General features: G+C 32.3%; 4 protein-coding genes across 4 annotated transcripts; all 4 read left to right on the forward strand.

The window, feature by feature from the left end:
- Positions 1–563: 563 nt before the first annotated feature.
- LOC107409773 (B3 domain-containing transcription factor VRN1) lies at positions 564–2,998 on the forward strand. The gene is made up of 3 exons (XM_048470495.2): positions 564–777; positions 1,458–2,171; positions 2,264–2,998. Exons 1-3 carry the CDS (start codon positions 652–654, stop codon positions 2,555–2,557), a joined length of 1,134 nt encoding a protein of 377 aa, XP_048326452.1. The 5' UTR covers positions 564–651; the 3' UTR covers positions 2,558–2,998.
- Positions 2,999–4,238: 1,240 nt separating this feature from the next.
- On the forward strand, positions 4,239–6,463 carry LOC107409140 (B3 domain-containing transcription factor VRN1). Its single transcript, XM_016016577.4, has 3 exons — positions 4,239–4,470; positions 5,149–5,871; positions 5,989–6,463. The coding sequence occupies exons 1-3, from the start codon at positions 4,345–4,347 to the stop codon at positions 6,274–6,276; spliced, it is 1,137 nt and encodes a 378-aa protein (XP_015872063.3). The 5' UTR covers positions 4,239–4,344; the 3' UTR covers positions 6,277–6,463.
- An 877-nt stretch (positions 6,464–7,340) lies between these two features.
- Positions 7,341–9,589, forward strand: LOC107407564 (B3 domain-containing transcription factor VRN1). Its single transcript, XM_016014857.4, has 3 exons — positions 7,341–7,504; positions 8,258–8,977; positions 9,114–9,589. Exons 1-3 carry the CDS (start codon positions 7,379–7,381, stop codon positions 9,393–9,395), a joined length of 1,128 nt encoding a protein of 375 aa, XP_015870343.2. The 5' UTR covers positions 7,341–7,378; the 3' UTR covers positions 9,396–9,589.
- A 1,478-nt stretch (positions 9,590–11,067) lies between these two features.
- On the forward strand, positions 11,068–14,352 carry LOC125421649 (uncharacterized). The gene is made up of 3 exons (XM_048470914.2): positions 11,068–11,447; positions 13,077–13,279; positions 13,580–14,352. Exons 1-3 carry the CDS (start codon positions 11,352–11,354, stop codon positions 13,911–13,913), a joined length of 633 nt encoding a protein of 210 aa, XP_048326871.1. The 5' UTR covers positions 11,068–11,351; the 3' UTR covers positions 13,914–14,352.
- Positions 14,353–16,427: the final 2,075 nt, after the last annotated feature.

The following is a 16,427-nucleotide window of genomic DNA, read 5'->3' on the forward strand; positions in this document are numbered from 1 at the left end:
TGGAAACAAAAGCAAATTTTACAACCTTTCTAAAGAAACAGAAGAAGAATTATGGACTCAGAAAGTCGGTCAGAAGTACCGTTCCTCAATGATCATAATGACGTTTTACCCAACTTTGAATGTCGAATTTCCTGTTCGTATAGAATCCGAGAAACCAAACTTCGTACACTTTTTAATTAATTTATTTGGGTTTGTAGGAGATAACAAAACTCGAACTAAAGACTTTCGGCTACAAATATCTCTCTTTAAGGTTTTTCGTCTTTTTCACTCAAATTGTACTAAAGAAAAAATGGTTACTTAGAGGGTACGATTTTTACACTAGGTGTCACATACAGCGTGTGATGTAATGTAATTTTCCTTTTTCTTTTTCCCTCGTTGCCTATTGAGTATTTTCTCTGTACAACCTTGGCAGGTGACACGCACAGACCGGTCATCAGGCATCACATCAAAACAAGCTTTGGTAGATTTTTTAATTTTTGTATATTCACATATATATTATATTATATTGTTTTTATCTGTAAGCAAAGATAAAACGTATAGTAAAAGTAAAAAATACAAATGTCTTAATATGCAAAAACAGCTTTATTACAAAAAAAAAAAAAAAAAAAAAATCTGCAGTTGAAGTAGCTTTCCTTCTAAGTTGGGATATTCATGGCTGGTCAGCCAATGAATCGCCGGAAAGAAGTAGGTTGTAGCAGCAATACCATGCAGGAGTCAGGTTCTCTATCTCATTTCTTCAAGATTATATGTTCTGCCACCCTTGAAGACCAAAAACTGGTAAAGTTGTTCTTTTTTCTTTTTCGTTTCTTTGTTGACCCAAAAAAAAAAAAAAAAAAAAAATTGTATGTTTGGTTTATAAGAAACCCAGTTGAAGCAAAATATACACTAAATTTCATGTTCCTTTTTGAGCATGAAGTCTTCAGAGAAAATGTTAAGTCTTATTTGGTTCTGGCTGTTTGTTGTGTGCACGGGACCAAACTGCTTATACTTCATAGTCTCTGTGTTTTTTAGTCCAAGGTGTCCATGTCGAACATTCACAAATATGCTGTTTCTGTCTGTGTGTTCAAGTTATATTTTCCTACAGCAAAAAAGTTTTTAACTTTTTTCTTTCCCTCTTTAGTAGCTATTTTAATTTCTTGAAAAATCACAAAATTGTGACTTTTTATTTATTTTTATTTTTTATTTAGTTACTACCAAAGTTTGAACTTTTTTGTGAGACTCAGGAATTTGCAACGTGACAATCAAGATTTCATTTGCCATGCTAAACCAAACGTTTGAATTAAGTTTTGGGTTTAGTTCTTGTTATTGCAATAAGATTAATATGTCAATTAACTGAACTTAGGAAACTAGTTTGAAACCTCAGTTTAATAGAGGCTTTGAGCAAATCTGTAATGCTGCATTACATTTTACATTGGAAATTTGAAGCTAAGGGATAGTCTATAAGTCTGGTTTTGCAGAAAATCCCAGCAAAGTTTGTGAAGAAATTTGGCGATGAATTGTCTGAATTTACTACCATCACTGTTCCCAATGGTCGCACTTGGCAACTGGGTTTGAACAAAGCTGAGAGAAAAATTTCGATTGTTGATGGTTGGCAAGAATTTGTGAAATATCATTCTATAGATTCTGGCTACTTTTTATTATTTAGGTACCAAGGATTTTCGAAATTCAATGTCTTCATATTTGATAAGACTGCTACTGAGATTGATTACCCATGCAATGGTATAAGCAATGCCAAGCAATGTTCAGAAGATGTTGAGGAAGAAGTTACAGATGATGAAACTTCAGAGCAATATGCAGATCAACCAGCTGGTAGTAGAAAAAGGAAGAAGCTTGACAGAAGTGCCACTACTCTGAAGTGCAAAGGAACTAAAAGGAGCGAAAATTGTGAATTTGAAGAGCAGGCAGATCGAGTAGGATTAGGTTATGCAAATAGATCCATGAGAGGCAAAGTGAAGATTGAAAACAGAACTCATCGCTCACACGATTTGTCAGCGAAACATGAAGATGAAGATGAACTAATGTTCATTACCAAATCTTTATATGGTTCTAAAAGAAAGCCTTTGATGTCCAGGGAAACTGAGAGGGCATTCCATGCTGCCAAAACTTGCGAGCGTACACATCCTTGTTTCTTGGTTATCTTGAGCAAAGCTAATATAGAGAGAAGTTATGCAGTGAGTTCAAGCCTATTCATATATAACAATCTTAATGTTTTTGTTCCATTACAAATAACATATGAGTTGTAATTTTATGCAACTTCGTGCAGGATGTGCCTAGTGAATTTGTGGTGAAATACATGCAGAGTTGTTCTGATTTCATACAAGTTGAGGCACTTAATGGAAAGCAGTGGCAAATGAGATGCACATTCAGATACAGTATAAACTCGGCTAAGAGAATGAACCATGGATGGTCTGCATTTAAGAATGACAACAATTTGAAAGAAGGTGATGTGTGTGTCTTTGAGCTTATCAAGCAAAATGGTGTTTTGCTGAGGGCTTCAGTATACCATGCTGCTGAATATGCAGACCCAGTAAAGAAACGCTTGAAGAAGCAAGTTTAAACTTGTTGTATTGTAAGCTTTTGAAACTTGAAGTTGGAGATGTTCTATATGTGCAAAGGATTAACAACAAACAAAGCCAGATAGGCTTACTATCTTTTTGGGTATCTTTGTTCACTTATATGGCCAACCTAAAGGGATCTTGGATACTCTAAGAAAGTCGTTAATCTTGATTTTTGGGTATCTTTGTTCACTTATATGGCCAACCTAAAGGGATCTTGGCATACACTAAGATAGTCGTTAATCTTGATGGGTTTAGGTTTTGATCTGAAAATTTGATTGTTTATACATGCAAATATAATTATTGCATATATGCTTTTAAGGACTTCCAGTTCATGGAAAGCAGAACAATGGCTTGTAATTGGGAAACTCTGTTTTGAGAAAAGGGCTTTTGATAGCCCACTTACTGTTCTCAAAAGATGACGGAGCCCAGTCAAACAGAAATAGATGATCGGTCCAGTTTGATACGCATTAATTCCGGTATAAGAATATATGTCGTATATTCTTTTCTTTATAACGTTTGAACAGAATTTGTTAACAAAGAGATATATATTAACACACATCATCTTTTTCAAAAAAAATTAAAAAATCAAAATCAAAAAATGCAGACATGTCATGATATTTATTAATCTTTTCTTGAAATTTATAATCTTTTTTGAAATTGAAAGTTTTGAAATATATATATATATATATATATATATATTGTTTTCAGCGTTTAAATGTTTAATTTAAAAAAAAATGGAAAGTAAGAAATTCAGACATGTCACGGTATTTTATAAATCTTGTTTTTGAGATTTATAATCTTTTTTTTTTTTAAATTATATGTTTGATCTAATTTGGGTATATGAAGATTGTAAAAAAATAATGGGATCGCAGGAAAATAATATTATGAGAGGTAGTATTAATAAAAGGGTATTGTAAATTAAGGAGCTGGTTAAGTTTCTTGTGTTCGGAAGGAAACTGGATAAGGTGGACCAATTTTGGAGAGTTTGATAACAATATCAATTTCTAGAATTATTATTGAGTTACATGAAAATCAATATTATGAGTGTTAAACTCTTATTATTTGGCTAAGATCATAGGACAAATAAATCAAATAATTTGGTTGAAAGCCTAACTGGTGAACAATGCTTTAGGTTGCTGATTTTTAGGTGTGGTCTGAGGTCGTCCTTAGGACTGGCTGTAATTGATTTACGTGGCTCTGGAAGAAATAAAACTTTAATCAAATGCGTGACAGTCTAGGAGTTTCTTCGTTTAAAGGTTTTTTTTTTTTTCTGGTCACAGTGTACGACGTCTACATTTGATTAAAATCTGAATTTTTGTTCTTGTTTTTTATAGTTGCCCATTGGTTATTTTGTAGTTTTATCTTTCTTATATGTCTCATTGAAATTTGAAACACGTTTACAGAGTCACTCGTGCTGTACAACCCTGGCAAGTGACACTGACACAGACTGGCCATCATATCCAAACAGGCTTTGCTACATTTATTTTATATATTTATATTTTTTTGTTTTTATCTCGAGCAAAGGGTAAAAAATAGTTTTATTTATTTACTTATTTATTTTTCTCTGATGAAAATCAGGGTTAAAGTTACATTTTTTTTCTTTTTCTTTTTTTTTTTTTTGGGCTGAAACAGGGTAAAAGTTACATGGTTAAGAAAAAAGAAACAAATGTATTGATGTCCAAATCAACTTTAAATCAAGCCATAGAAGAAGGGAAAAGAAAAAGAAAAAGGGCCAAAAAAAAAAATCTCCAGCTGAAGTAGCTTTTCCTCGAAGTTGGGGTTATTCATGGCTGCTAAGCCATGGGATCGCCGGGAAAATGTAGCTGGTAGCGGCTATACTAAGCAGAGATCAGGTCCTCCATCTCATTTCTTCAAGATTATATATCCCTCCATCCTTGCAGACCAAAAACTGGTAAAGTTTGCTCTTTTTCTTTTTCATTTCTTTGTTGACCAAAATAAAATAAAATAAAATTTCCTATTTTGGTTTATGCGAAAAACACAGTTGAAGCTGGTTACAAACTAACTTTTTGTTCCTTTTTTGAGCATGAAGTCTCTAGAGAAAATGTTACTGGCATTTTGGTTTTTGGCTTTTTGTTGTATGCACGTTGAATACACTGCTTACTTCATAATGTCTCTGTTTTTCGTAGTCCAAGGTATCCATGAAAGATTCGCAAATATGCTGTTTCTGTCAGTATGTTCAAGTTATCTTTTCCCAGAGTGAAAAAAGTTTTTAACTTTTTTTACTTTTCCTCTTTATTAGCTACGTTTGTTTATTGTGTAATCACAAAATTTGTGACTTCTTTTGTTTCAAAATTTCTATTTATTTCGTCACTAACACAGTTTGGACTTTTAGTGAGACTTGGAAATTTGCTACGGCCAATTGAGATTTCATTTGCCATGTTAAACCAAACGTGTGAGTTAAATTTTGGGTTTTGTTCCGGTTATTGCAATATGATTAATATCTCAATCAACAAAATTTAAGAAACAACTTTGAAACCTCAGTTCAACGGAGGCTAGCAAATCTGTACATTATTGCAATTTGTCATTGGAAATTTGGAACTATGGAAGTATATAAGTCTGGTTTTGCCAGGAAATCCCATCAAAGTTTGTAAAGAAATTTGGCGATGAATTGTCTGAAGTTGCTACCGTCACGGTTTCCAATGGTCGCACTTGGCAACTGGGTTTGAAGAAAGCTGAGAGGGCAATTTTGTTTGTTGATGGTTGGCAAGAATTTGTGGAATACCACTCCATAGATTCTGGCTACTTTTTATTATTTGGATACCAAGGGTTTTCGAAATTCAATGTCTGCATATTTGATAAGACTGCTACTGAGATTGATTACCCATGCCATGGCAGAAGCAGTAACAAGCAATATTCAGAAAATGTTGAGCAGGTAGTTGCAGATGATGATCATGATGAAATCTCAGAGCAATATACAGATCAACAAGATGGTGGTAGAAAAAGGAAGAAGCTTGACAAAAGAGTTACTTCTCTGAAGTGCAAAGCAGCTAAAAGGAGCAAAAATTGTGAACTTGAAGGGCAGGCAGAACAAGTAGGATTAGGTGATGCAAATAGAACCACGAGAGGCAAAATGAAGATTGAAAACGGAACTCATTGCTCACACGATTTGTCAGCAAATGACGAAGATGAAGAGGAACTCATGATCATTAGCAAATCTTTCTATCGTTGTAGAAGAAAGCCTGTGATGTCCAAGGAAACTGAGAGGGCATTCCATGCTGCCAGAACTTGCAAGCACACACATCCTTGTTTCTTGGTTCTGCTGCGCAAGCGCAACGTTGCCTGCTCTTTTGTAGTGAGTTCGAGCATATTTATACATAACAATTTACCCTTTTGTGGCCTTAATGTTCTTGTTCCATTTTCTGTTACAAATAACATACGATAGCTGTAATCCTTTTGTAACTTTGTACAGGATGTGCCTGGGGAATTTGTGATGAAATACATGCGAAGTTGTTCGGAATTCATAAACATTCAGTCAATAAATGGTAAGCAATGGCAAATGAAATGCAGATTCAGAAATGGTAGGAGCTTGGTTAAGAGAATAAGCGGAGGGTGGAGTGCATTTAAGAATGAATTCAATTTGAAAGAAGGTGATATCTGTGTATTTGAGCTGATCAAGCAAAAGGGTACTCTGCTGAGGGCTTCAATATACCATGCTGCTGATTATGCAGACCCAGTAAAGAAACGGTTGAAGAAGTAAATTTAAACTTGTTTCTTAACTTTTGAAACTTGAAGATGTTCTATATGTGGAAGGGATTAAGTGATTAACAAACTGGATAACCAGCCATAAATGTCTTTTTGGGTGTTTTTCTTTACTGATATGGCCCACCCAAATAGGACCTGGCATAATACTCTTTGATCTTAATGGATGTATGTTGATGGTTTAACTTGCTTGGTGTATGGTTTTGATTTTAGAATTTGATTGTTTATATATTATCCAAATATAAATTTTGCAATGTATGCTTTTAAGATTCCCCAATCTAGGGAAGCAGAGTAATGGGCTTTTAGTGGGAACCAGAATTCTGAGAAAAAGGCCTTTGCTGGCCCATTAAGTGTTTCTCAAAAGGAGACAAGCCCAGGCAAACAGAAAATATGTGATTGGTCCAATAAGATACCGATTAATTCTGGTTTTTTAAAAATACATGTCCATCTTCTTTGCTTTATTAAATATTAAATTTTAATAGAATTTGTTAACAAACAGATATATTTTAACACATTTACCAAAAAAAAAAAAGAAAAAGAAAAGAAAAGACATACTTTAACTCATGTATCTCGTCACAAAAAATTTTAAAAATATAAAAATTCAGAGATGTCACGACACTTCATAGATCTTTTTCGAAATTTATATATCTGAAATGTTTTTTCAATAGTTATTTTTTTAATAATTTATTTAATTTATAAATTATTTAAATTTATTTTTTTTATGATTTGAATTCATATTTTTATACATACATAAAAATATTCTACCATTATAAATATCTAAATATCTGTTTCGGTTTTCAAGAGCTCACTGAATCTTTTTTGAAATACAAAATATAATTTTATAATATATATTAATTGTATTAACTTTTCATTCAACCAAAAAAAGAAAAAAGAAAGCTATTAATTTAACGCAAAAAGATACAGTTCTTATTTTTTGAAAGTAATAGACTGTAAAATTTTTATTTTTCTGAATTGTTGAATATAAAATTTATTTATTATTTAGTCAAAACAACTCCAACGACAGAAGAAGAAAGAGAAAGTACTCCTTTTTATGTATTTATTATTATAATTTTTTTTTTTTTTTGGCTTGGCGCTATTTTATGGCTGCTAATCAGAGTAATCGCTGGAACAGTGTAGGTAGCAGCGGCAATGCTATGAAGAGTTCATATTCGCCATCGCATTTCTTCAAGATAATAAGTTCATCCACTCTCAAAGACCAAAACTTGGTAAAATTTTGTTTTTTTTGTTTTTTGTTTTTGTTTTTGTTTTTTGTTTTTTATTTTTTTTTTTGTTTTTTTTTGTTTTGTTTTTTTTTTTTTTTTAATGTTTGGTTTGTGAGAAAATCTAGTGGAAGCTAAATATAGACTATCTTTTTGTTATCATTCTGAGCATGAAGCGTGTAGTGAGTGATTTTGTTGCATGGTTTAATTCTTTTAGCTTAAGATAATTAAAATGTATGCGAGCTTGTGCGAATTACTTCATAATGTCTCTGTTTCTTGGTAATCCTAGAGACATTCACGGACTTTAGATCCAAAAGTATGCTGTTTCTATTTCACGTTAAACTTTTTCACAGCAAATTTTTTTTTTTTTTTTTTTACTGTTTGACTTTTCCCCTTCTTAGCTATTTTTGTTTCTTTGCCATTCTGGGTATTCATAGATTCATGCCTTTATCTTGATTCTGAATTCCAGTTTGTTTCGTTAGAAACAAAGTTTGGAATTTGAGTGAATCGGGAATTTGCTATGGACAATTAAGATTTCATTTGCAATGTGAAATCCAATATTTCAGTTAAAATTATGGGTTTAATCTTTTTATTAACAATATGATTAATTTTTGAATCCACTAAAAAGAACAAGTTTGAAACCTCATTTTGAATGGAGATTACAAGCAAACCTGTAATTTGTAAAGAAAAATGAGGATGTGTTTCAGGTAATTGAATTTTTTCAATGAAGGGAATCTAATCTAAATCTGGGTCTTGCAGAAAATCCCAAAAAAATTTGTGAAGAAATTTGGGAATGAACTGTCTGCAATTGCTACCATCACAATTCCCAGTGGTCGCTCTTGGAAACTGGGTTTGCAGAAAGCTGAGGGTAGAATTCTGTTTGTTGATGGTTGGCAGGAATTTGTGGAATACCACTCCATAGGTTTTGGCTACTTTTTAGTATTTAGATATGAGGGTTTTTCCAAATTCCATGTTTGTATATTTGATAAGACTGCTACCGAGATTGATTACCCAAGTAATTGTCTAAGCCGTGCTGATGTGGAGCCTAATTTTGACAAGCAAGGTTCAGAAGATCATGAGGAGGAAGCTGCAGATGATGATGATTATGAAATTTTAGAACATCAACGAGTTGGTAATAAAAGGAAGAAGCTTTGCCAAAGAGCTACTTCTCTGAAGTGCAAAGTAGCTCGAGGGGGCAAAAATTGTAAATTTGAAGGGCAGGCAGATCAAGTAGGAATAGGTGCTGAGGATATATCAATGGGAGGCAAAGTGGAGGAAAACGAAATGGATTGTCCACAAGATTTGCCATCAACAGATGAAGATGAACCTATGTTCTTTAGTAGATTTTTCTTCTGTCCTAAAACAAAACCTATGACAAAGGAAAGTGAGAGGGCAATGCTTGCTGCCAGAAATTGCAAGCGCAAACATCCTTCTTTCTTGGTTCTCTTGAGCAAATACAATCTGAAAAACTACTATGCAGTGAGCCTTATACATTATCAATACCAAATTTGCTCTTTTTGACCTCAACTTTCTTGTTCCATTACTAGTAAGATATAGCTGTAACTTGTAATTTTTTATTTTATTTTTAATCACTGTTTTCTCTAACTTTATGCAGGATGTGCCAGCGGAATTTGCAACCAAGTACATGCAGCGTGGTTCGGGATTCATAAAAGTTGAGGCATTTAATGGAAAGAAGTGGTGGTTGAAGTGCAGAACCTTAAATGGTACAGCGTCGGTTAAGAGAATAAGCCAGGGATGGGCTGCATTTAAGAATGACAACAATTTGAAAGAAGGTGATGTGTGTGTATTTGAGTTGATTAAGCAAAAGGGTACTTTGCTGAGGGCTTCAGTATACCATGCTGCTGATTATGCGGACCCAGTGAAGAAACACTTGTAGAAGGAAATATAAACTTGGTCTAAACTTGATGTTGGAGACGCTGTATTTGTGCAAAGGTTTAGCAAGTTAGATTACTATATTTATCCATTGAGGTGTTTTGTTTACTGATATTGCCCTCCGAAGTGGAACCTGAAATACTCAAAGATAATTGTTAATCTTGATGGATTGCATGATAGGTGGTTTTGATCTTAGAATTGATTTCTCATGTATAAAATATAGTTTTATATGAGCCTAACATAAGTGCCTATAACGTATATGTATTCCCTTAAGATTTCCTATTCAACGTATTTCGCGGCCGGGGGGGCGGGGGGGAACAAAAGAAGAAAGAAAGAAAATTCTCCATTTAAATAACGTAGAGTGATGGGTGTGGAAAACAGTGTTATGTGAAAATGACTTTGCCTGGCCCATTTAGTGTTGTCAGAAGTAGATAAGGCCCAGTCAAATAAAAATATATGATCGGTCCAATAAGCACCAACTAATTTTGGATACTTGAGCAAATTTAGAGAGTAATAAAAGCAATGCTTACCGCATTTTGATTCTATTATATCATATTATAGGAATTTATTATTTAAATCTGAAAATAAATAAGGGAAGTTCTTAGTTGTACTACCAAATAACTAGTATAATGTTTTATTATAAAATTATATTTTTATTTTATTTAAAATTATTATTAAAAATATTTGTATTAAGATTTATAGGATTTAATATTTCAAATATATTAAAAAATATATAATTAAATATTTTAAATTTATTTAAAAATAAACGATCAGGTGTTTTTAAATATAAATATTTTATATGTATTTAGAAATATACGACTGAACATCTCAAATGTATTTAAAATTATATAATTAAATTTTTTTAAATACGAACATTTCAAATATATTAAAAAATATATGATTGAATATTTCAAATATATTCATAAATATACAACCGAATATTTTTAAAGATTTTCATAATTTGAAATCGAACATTTCAATAAATATATTTTTCCATTGTTAAAAAATGTTCTAAACAAAAAAAAAAATTTGTAAAATTTCTATAACTATCAATTTTATTAAAATATATTAAAAATTTTCATAGTATTGTATTTGATTTATTAAAAAAAAATATTTTTTAACTTAATTAAAATCCTATAAATTTTAAATATTTTAAGTATTAAAAATATTATATAAAATTATTTTATATATTTAAATAAAAATATACAAAAACAATATAAAATTATTTTATAATTGTAAAAAATTTCTCAAACAAATAACGAAGATTTTCATTTTATAAGTATTTTAAGTCAATATTTGTCTTTGTCGATCCAGACACGTCAGGTATTATGGATTCTTGGAATAGTAATAGTATATTTGAAGTTAATATCTTGAGACAATTTCGATTCTACTATTTATTTATTTTTATCGGAAACTAATAGAGGTAGTATAAATATTTGTTTCCGTGTTTCGTATTAAATGATTTTTTCTGATAAATTATTATTTGAATTTTTTAAAAATAATTACTATTTATATCAAATAAATGGTGATCACGTTTAGTGTCTGTTTAGTGCCTAGAGACTTAAAAAGTATTATTAATGTTCTAAATAGAGAGTTAATAACCAATAAAAAGAATCTTACCCATGGAAAGAAAAAAGATATAAAAAAGAATCTGCCCAGATGCTTTTGATGGTAGTACTATTTTCCACTTTTTTGTTTTTTTTTTTTTTTTTTTTGGTGTCAGTGGCTGCCTATGATCATGCTAGCAGTCATGTCTGCAATACTCTTAGACAGTTCCTCTTGCTAAAAAATAAAAAAAAAAATAAAAAAAAAGAAGAAAAAAGAAAACCACAGTTCCTCTCACCAACTTTACGTTTTCTCTTCCAAGTTACATACAAAGAGATAAATATCTAAGCGCTTTTGTAGAGAGGAGAGGATTTTAGCAGGTAAGACTCAAGATTGAGCAACTAGAGAGAAAGGGATGGAGAAAAAGGTTTTGTTGGTGTGCTCTGTCTTGGGATTGTTGGGTCTTCTATCAGCTGCCTCTGGTTTTGGTGCAGAGGGTACTAGGATTAAGGTAACTGGTTTATGGGTTTTTCTTAGATCTTATTGTCTTTTCCTCCATATGTTTTTATTTTTATTTTTTGGGTATCGATCAGAGTGCTTTTTTTTTTTTTTGCCTCTTTTTTATAATCATCTTGCTCCTTTATTTCCAACCCTCTGTTTGGGTGCTGTGAAAAATGAGAATTGCAAATCCAAGGACACATTTTTAGATGATTTTACTTGCTGGTTTTGTTTCTGGAAATGTTTATAAACTGAACCAAGTATAGTTCAATCTGAAATATTGAGTGGGACACTTGAAAGCATGGAAAATACAGAGTTTAAAGTTCCAATTTTTAAATATATATATTTTTTTCCTCCATTTCTTTCTTGAGGGACACTTTCTTATGAATCGCTTGACCTTCCATTGCCTTTTGATTTATATTTCATATACTTTTCCCTTAATATTTATCTACTCTGTATAATTTAAATATTGCTCTGCTGCTCTGTCTGTAAGCTGAGAAGGGCGATGAATTTCTTTTATTTTGTTTGTTTTTAAAGGGAAAAAAATGAAATTACAAATATCCAGTGCTATTAGGTTTTATCTTGTTGTGCCATAAGGGAAGGTTAAATGACAGCGGGGTAGCTTTCCCATTCGAATTTGGTAATTCTAGTTTAGATACATCATCATTATTTACCTTTTAGGACTCAAAATTTATGTTACTTCATAATTTAAAATGGTTTATTTGATACACTTTATGTGGACCAAAATAATGATGTTAATAATCAGTACAATTACTACAATACCAGGTCAAAAGTTTTTGTTAAGCATTCAATATAAAGTTAATTGAAATTTCTTCCCAGGGAACCAACAAAATTTCATTGTCTGACTAATTTTTTATGACATTATTGATATTGGGACGAACAATATAATTACAATCTTTTGGGTGTATGAGTGTGAATCTGTTGATTATTCTTTTTGATTTTGCATGCAAACTGATCATCAATTCTGTCCTAATGGAGAACCAGAAAGTCTTTACTGTTTCCGTTAGGCCTTTGGTTACCTACCATTATTAGTATGAAGTTGTTTATGCGTCAGTTGCTGGGTGTTTTCATTGTTGTTTTACCACTTTTAGTACTAAACATGTTGTTCCTGCTTGTATGAAATAATTCTTATGTATCTTTCTAGCAATTGGATATTAAGTTGTGCTGTATAATAATTATTGGTTTTCTTAAATTAAAGCTAACATTTACTGAATTTTTTATCATTATGGCCCAAAAGCTGCCCTCATCAACCATCATACTCTGCTCATTGAACAAGATAGTGGCCCCTTTACAATACATGCTGCTCTTATTTTTATGTTTTCATATTAGGGATGGGGTGGAGGATGGTTACATGGTTTATTAGTTTGTAGTTGGAAAACATTTGGGATGCTAAATGGTAGCATCTTCCTCTCCTTTCGGCTCCCTTTATATTGTTACAATTGGGAGCCATTTTATGTCATAAGATTGAGAGAATGCAGATAGTTCCTGTATGGTAAAGTCATTTACATATGTTCATTGCACAATTTTTGAATGTGTAGTAGTTAATCAGATAAGTGCCTCTTACCTTGGCTTTAGATTCTACCAAGCTAAAATTGTTGATACTGTTGTTATAATTCTACAGGGTTCTGAGGTTCAATTTACCTCTACCACTCAATGTGCATACCCTCGGAGTCCTGCTATGGCTCTTGGTTTAACTTCTGCAGTTTCTCTTATGATAGCTCAAATAATAATAAATGTTACAACAGGTTGTATTTGTTGCAAAAGAAGCCCCCGACCTTCCAACTCTAATTGGACGATAGCACTGGTCTGCTTTGTCGTTTCCTGGTAATTCTTATTTGTCTCTTGTTAATAAACCATTCTTTTTGGTACAAGACTTTCTCTTATCTTAAAAATTATAATTTATTAGTGCTAAATAAAGAAGGCTAGCAATTAACAGACAATCTACTGGAGAGGCCTTGTTCTTTCTTCTTTCTTTGTATTTTTAGTGAATCACAGAGCCCATTTTTCATAAGCAGGATTATATAAAGATGCTTGGTTCTTATTTATATTAGTTTGATATGTTCTTCTTTGTGTCCATTTTCAAATGGATCAAAAATTTGTGAAGTTAACATTGTGCTTATGCAGGTTCACATTTGTTATAGCATTTCTTCTGTTGCTCACTGGTGCTGCACTTAACGATGAACATGGAGTAGAAAGCATGTATTTTGGTAACTATTACTGTTATGTTGTTAAACCAGGAGTCTTTGCTGGTGGTGCCGTCTTATCTTTTGCAAGTGTGACCCTTGGAATTCTCTATTATCTCACCTTAACTTCAGCAAAGAACAATACCCCTCTGTGGGGTAGTTCTGCTCCTAATCAGGGGGGCATAGCCATGGGACAACCTCAATTTCCACCACAGAATTCGCAAGATCCAGTTTTTGTACATGAAGACACTTATATGAGAAGACAGTTCACCTAATGTTGGCAAATATTTCAGCCCAAACACTTCTAGCAATTCATGTTCTTAGCATCAATCGCAGGGCAATATGCTGTTATCATCAGCATTTTGGGGGGTTTTCTAGCTTTCATTTTGGTCCATTTTCGGCATTGGTAAAATCACTGTTTATTTTGGAGTAGGTGGAGGGTTCCTTAGGATTGTATACAGAACAGAATGTGTTTCTATATGAGTTGGATGGATTCTATTAAATCTAATAGGGAAAATGTTTATGAAGCTTATTTCCATGAATGCAGGCATGAGAAATGCGTGTAAGTAAAATATTTTAGGCACCGTAGAATCTGCAATTATTTAAAATATTATCTTTAGTGCTTTTTGGGCATGCTCAGTTGGATATAAACAATCAATTATTTCAGTAACTCTCTGGTTTATATTGCATTTAGAATGAGTTATTGATGCTTCACTATTAGGCATATTTCTTATATTTATTCATCAATTTGATATTAATTTGTTGAATGGGCTTTTAACCTACTGAGGCAAAATATTTAGCTTTGTGTATGTTAGCAGCCGGGTCATGATAATGGGTTTGTAATGGGTCACACAATGGAGAAGTTACTTGCTCCAACTTGCAATCCTCATTGATAAAGCCTGCAATTCTATTCGTCTTCATACCAAAACGTGCGAACGATTTGGTTCCCTTGTAAAGCTTTCCTTGTGGAACATTCTGCATTCTAAAATAAATCAGATAAATAATTATAAATAGAAAGTTAATCCACAAGGTCTGATATTCGATTCATCAAGTAATATGTAATAAAAATCATGGTGGCATACCAAGTAGCATTCACTTTTGAATATGTTTGCAGCTCTATGCAATGAACAAAATTATATGTTCCATAATATTCTATGCAATCAACAGAATTAAATGTTCCTTAATATTCTCTTTCACGATCTTGGCCGTATTTGTGCATTGGATATGTATGTCTTACGTAGTAAGTTTAAATTTTAGAAGATGGCCAAAATAAGAGAGTATCAACTATGGAAGATCAAAAAGAAAAAATGTATCTACTTTAGATGTCGACCCTAAAATAAAGAAGCAATTCAACTCCAGAAAATTGAAAAAAAAAAAAAAAAAAGTGAAATGGTTTGAATTTCATCATCTGTTTAGTTACCTGGCAATGATTCCCTCTCACTCCCTATATACATATTATTCTTTGCAAGGCTGGCCTTGATTAATATATAATAGGGCACTTAATTAATATGTTTGAATGTTTTAAGAATATTACAACCACAAGGTTATATAAAAATGCTAAGAGTATTATTCCAAAAAAAAAAAAAAAAAAGTGCTAGAAAAGTTAATTTTAAGTGAAATGTATATATATATATATATATATACATATATATCTATATTGATTTTGTATATTATTTGTATTTGTTTTTCCAAATATTTATAGAAAAGCACTCTATAAGGTAAATCTCAGGCCGGCCTTATTGTTTGAATCATGCAATGTGACACCTTTTAAGACTCATCTGTGAAACCTTTTACATATGTTAGGTATGTCAGTATATATATATATATATATATATATAGTATTTTGCAGAATATGTTAAAAATCCTTAAAAAGTATCGGAAGCATTTGGAACGTTTTAGCTTTGCAATGCTTTTTAACATGAAAACTGCTAGCCACAGGCAAGGCATGATTAGCAACAAGAACTAGTTTTATGCCCCATCATCACCTGCTAGTTAATGTATGATCATGATCATGATGAGATCCCTCAGAGCTACAACTACAATTCATCTTTTTCTCGCAAGATTTTTTGTATTTGATACCATAATCGTTGGCTTAATTTGGAAGTAGAAACTCTAGCTTACCATGCAATGAAAGTGAGAAACAAGTACTTTTTGGATTCAAGCAAGATCTTGATGATCCATCAGACAGGCTTGTCTCTTGGGTTGTCGAAACAGATTGCTGCCACTGGAATGGAATTGTCTGTGACAGACTGACTGGCTACGTCAAAGAAGTCCAGCTTGGAAATACTCTCGGCGAAAATGGTGCTTTGAAGGGCAAGCTCAATCCTTGTTTGCTTACTCTGAAACATCTGAGTTACCTAGACCTGAGCAACAACAAATTTGGAGGGATTCAGATTCCTAGCTTCATGGGTTCACTCGCAAGTTTAGCCTATCTTAACCTCGCAAATGCTAGATTTTAGGGAATGATTCCCACCCAGCTTGGAAATCTTTCAAGTTTGCAGCACCTTCAACTTACAGAAGGTTCTTATCATGATTCTCCATTATATATTGAGAACCTTCACTGGCTTTCTAGTCTTTCTTCACTACAATACTTGGATATGAGGCATGTGGATCTTAGTGAAGCATCTGACCGTTGGTTGCAGGTAATAAACATTTCTCTACTTTGTTAGAGTTAAGATTGTCCATTTACATCATTAATCATCTCATCTTTGTCGTTTCTGTCTTCTCCTATTATGACTCATTAAGGCATCATGATTTATAGAGCTTATTAATATTATCATGTGAATGAA

The sequence above is a fragment of the Ziziphus jujuba genome, chromosome 8 (genome assembly GCF_031755915.1).
Source record: "Ziziphus jujuba cultivar Dongzao chromosome 8, ASM3175591v1".
In the NCBI taxonomy this organism is placed as follows: Eukaryota; Viridiplantae; Streptophyta; class Magnoliopsida; order Rosales; family Rhamnaceae; genus Ziziphus; species Ziziphus jujuba.

Coding starts and splice junctions, on each gene's coding strand:
- LOC125421649 (XM_048470914.2), top strand. CDS start 11,352: ATGGAGAAAAAGGTTTTGTTGGTGTGCTCTGTCTTGGGATTGTTGGGT. Junction 11,448..13,076: donor CAGAGGGTACTAGGATTAAG/GTAACTGGTTTA, acceptor ATAATTCTACAG/GGTTCTGAGGTTCAATTTAC. Junction 13,280..13,579: donor GTCTGCTTTGTCGTTTCCTG/GTAATTCTTATT, acceptor GTGCTTATGCAG/GTTCACATTTGTTATAGCAT.
- LOC107409773 (XM_048470495.2), top strand. CDS start 652: ATGGCTGGTCAGCCAATGAATCGCCGGAAAGAAGTAGGTTGTAGCAGC. Junction 778..1,457: donor CCCTTGAAGACCAAAAACTG/GTAAAGTTGTTC, acceptor CTGGTTTTGCAG/AAAATCCCAGCAAAGTTTGT. Junction 2,172..2,263: donor ATATAGAGAGAAGTTATGCA/GTGAGTTCAAGC, acceptor AACTTCGTGCAG/GATGTGCCTAGTGAATTTGT.
- LOC107409140 (XM_016016577.4), top strand. CDS start 4,345: ATGGCTGCTAAGCCATGGGATCGCCGGGAAAATGTAGCTGGTAGCGGC. Junction 4,471..5,148: donor TCCTTGCAGACCAAAAACTG/GTAAAGTTTGCT, acceptor TGGTTTTGCCAG/GAAATCCCATCAAAGTTTGT. Junction 5,872..5,988: donor ACGTTGCCTGCTCTTTTGTA/GTGAGTTCGAGC, acceptor AACTTTGTACAG/GATGTGCCTGGGGAATTTGT.
- LOC107407564 (XM_016014857.4), top strand. CDS start 7,379: ATGGCTGCTAATCAGAGTAATCGCTGGAACAGTGTAGGTAGCAGCGGC. Junction 7,505..8,257: donor CTCTCAAAGACCAAAACTTG/GTAAAATTTTGT, acceptor TGGGTCTTGCAG/AAAATCCCAAAAAAATTTGT. Junction 8,978..9,113: donor ATCTGAAAAACTACTATGCA/GTGAGCCTTATA, acceptor AACTTTATGCAG/GATGTGCCAGCGGAATTTGC.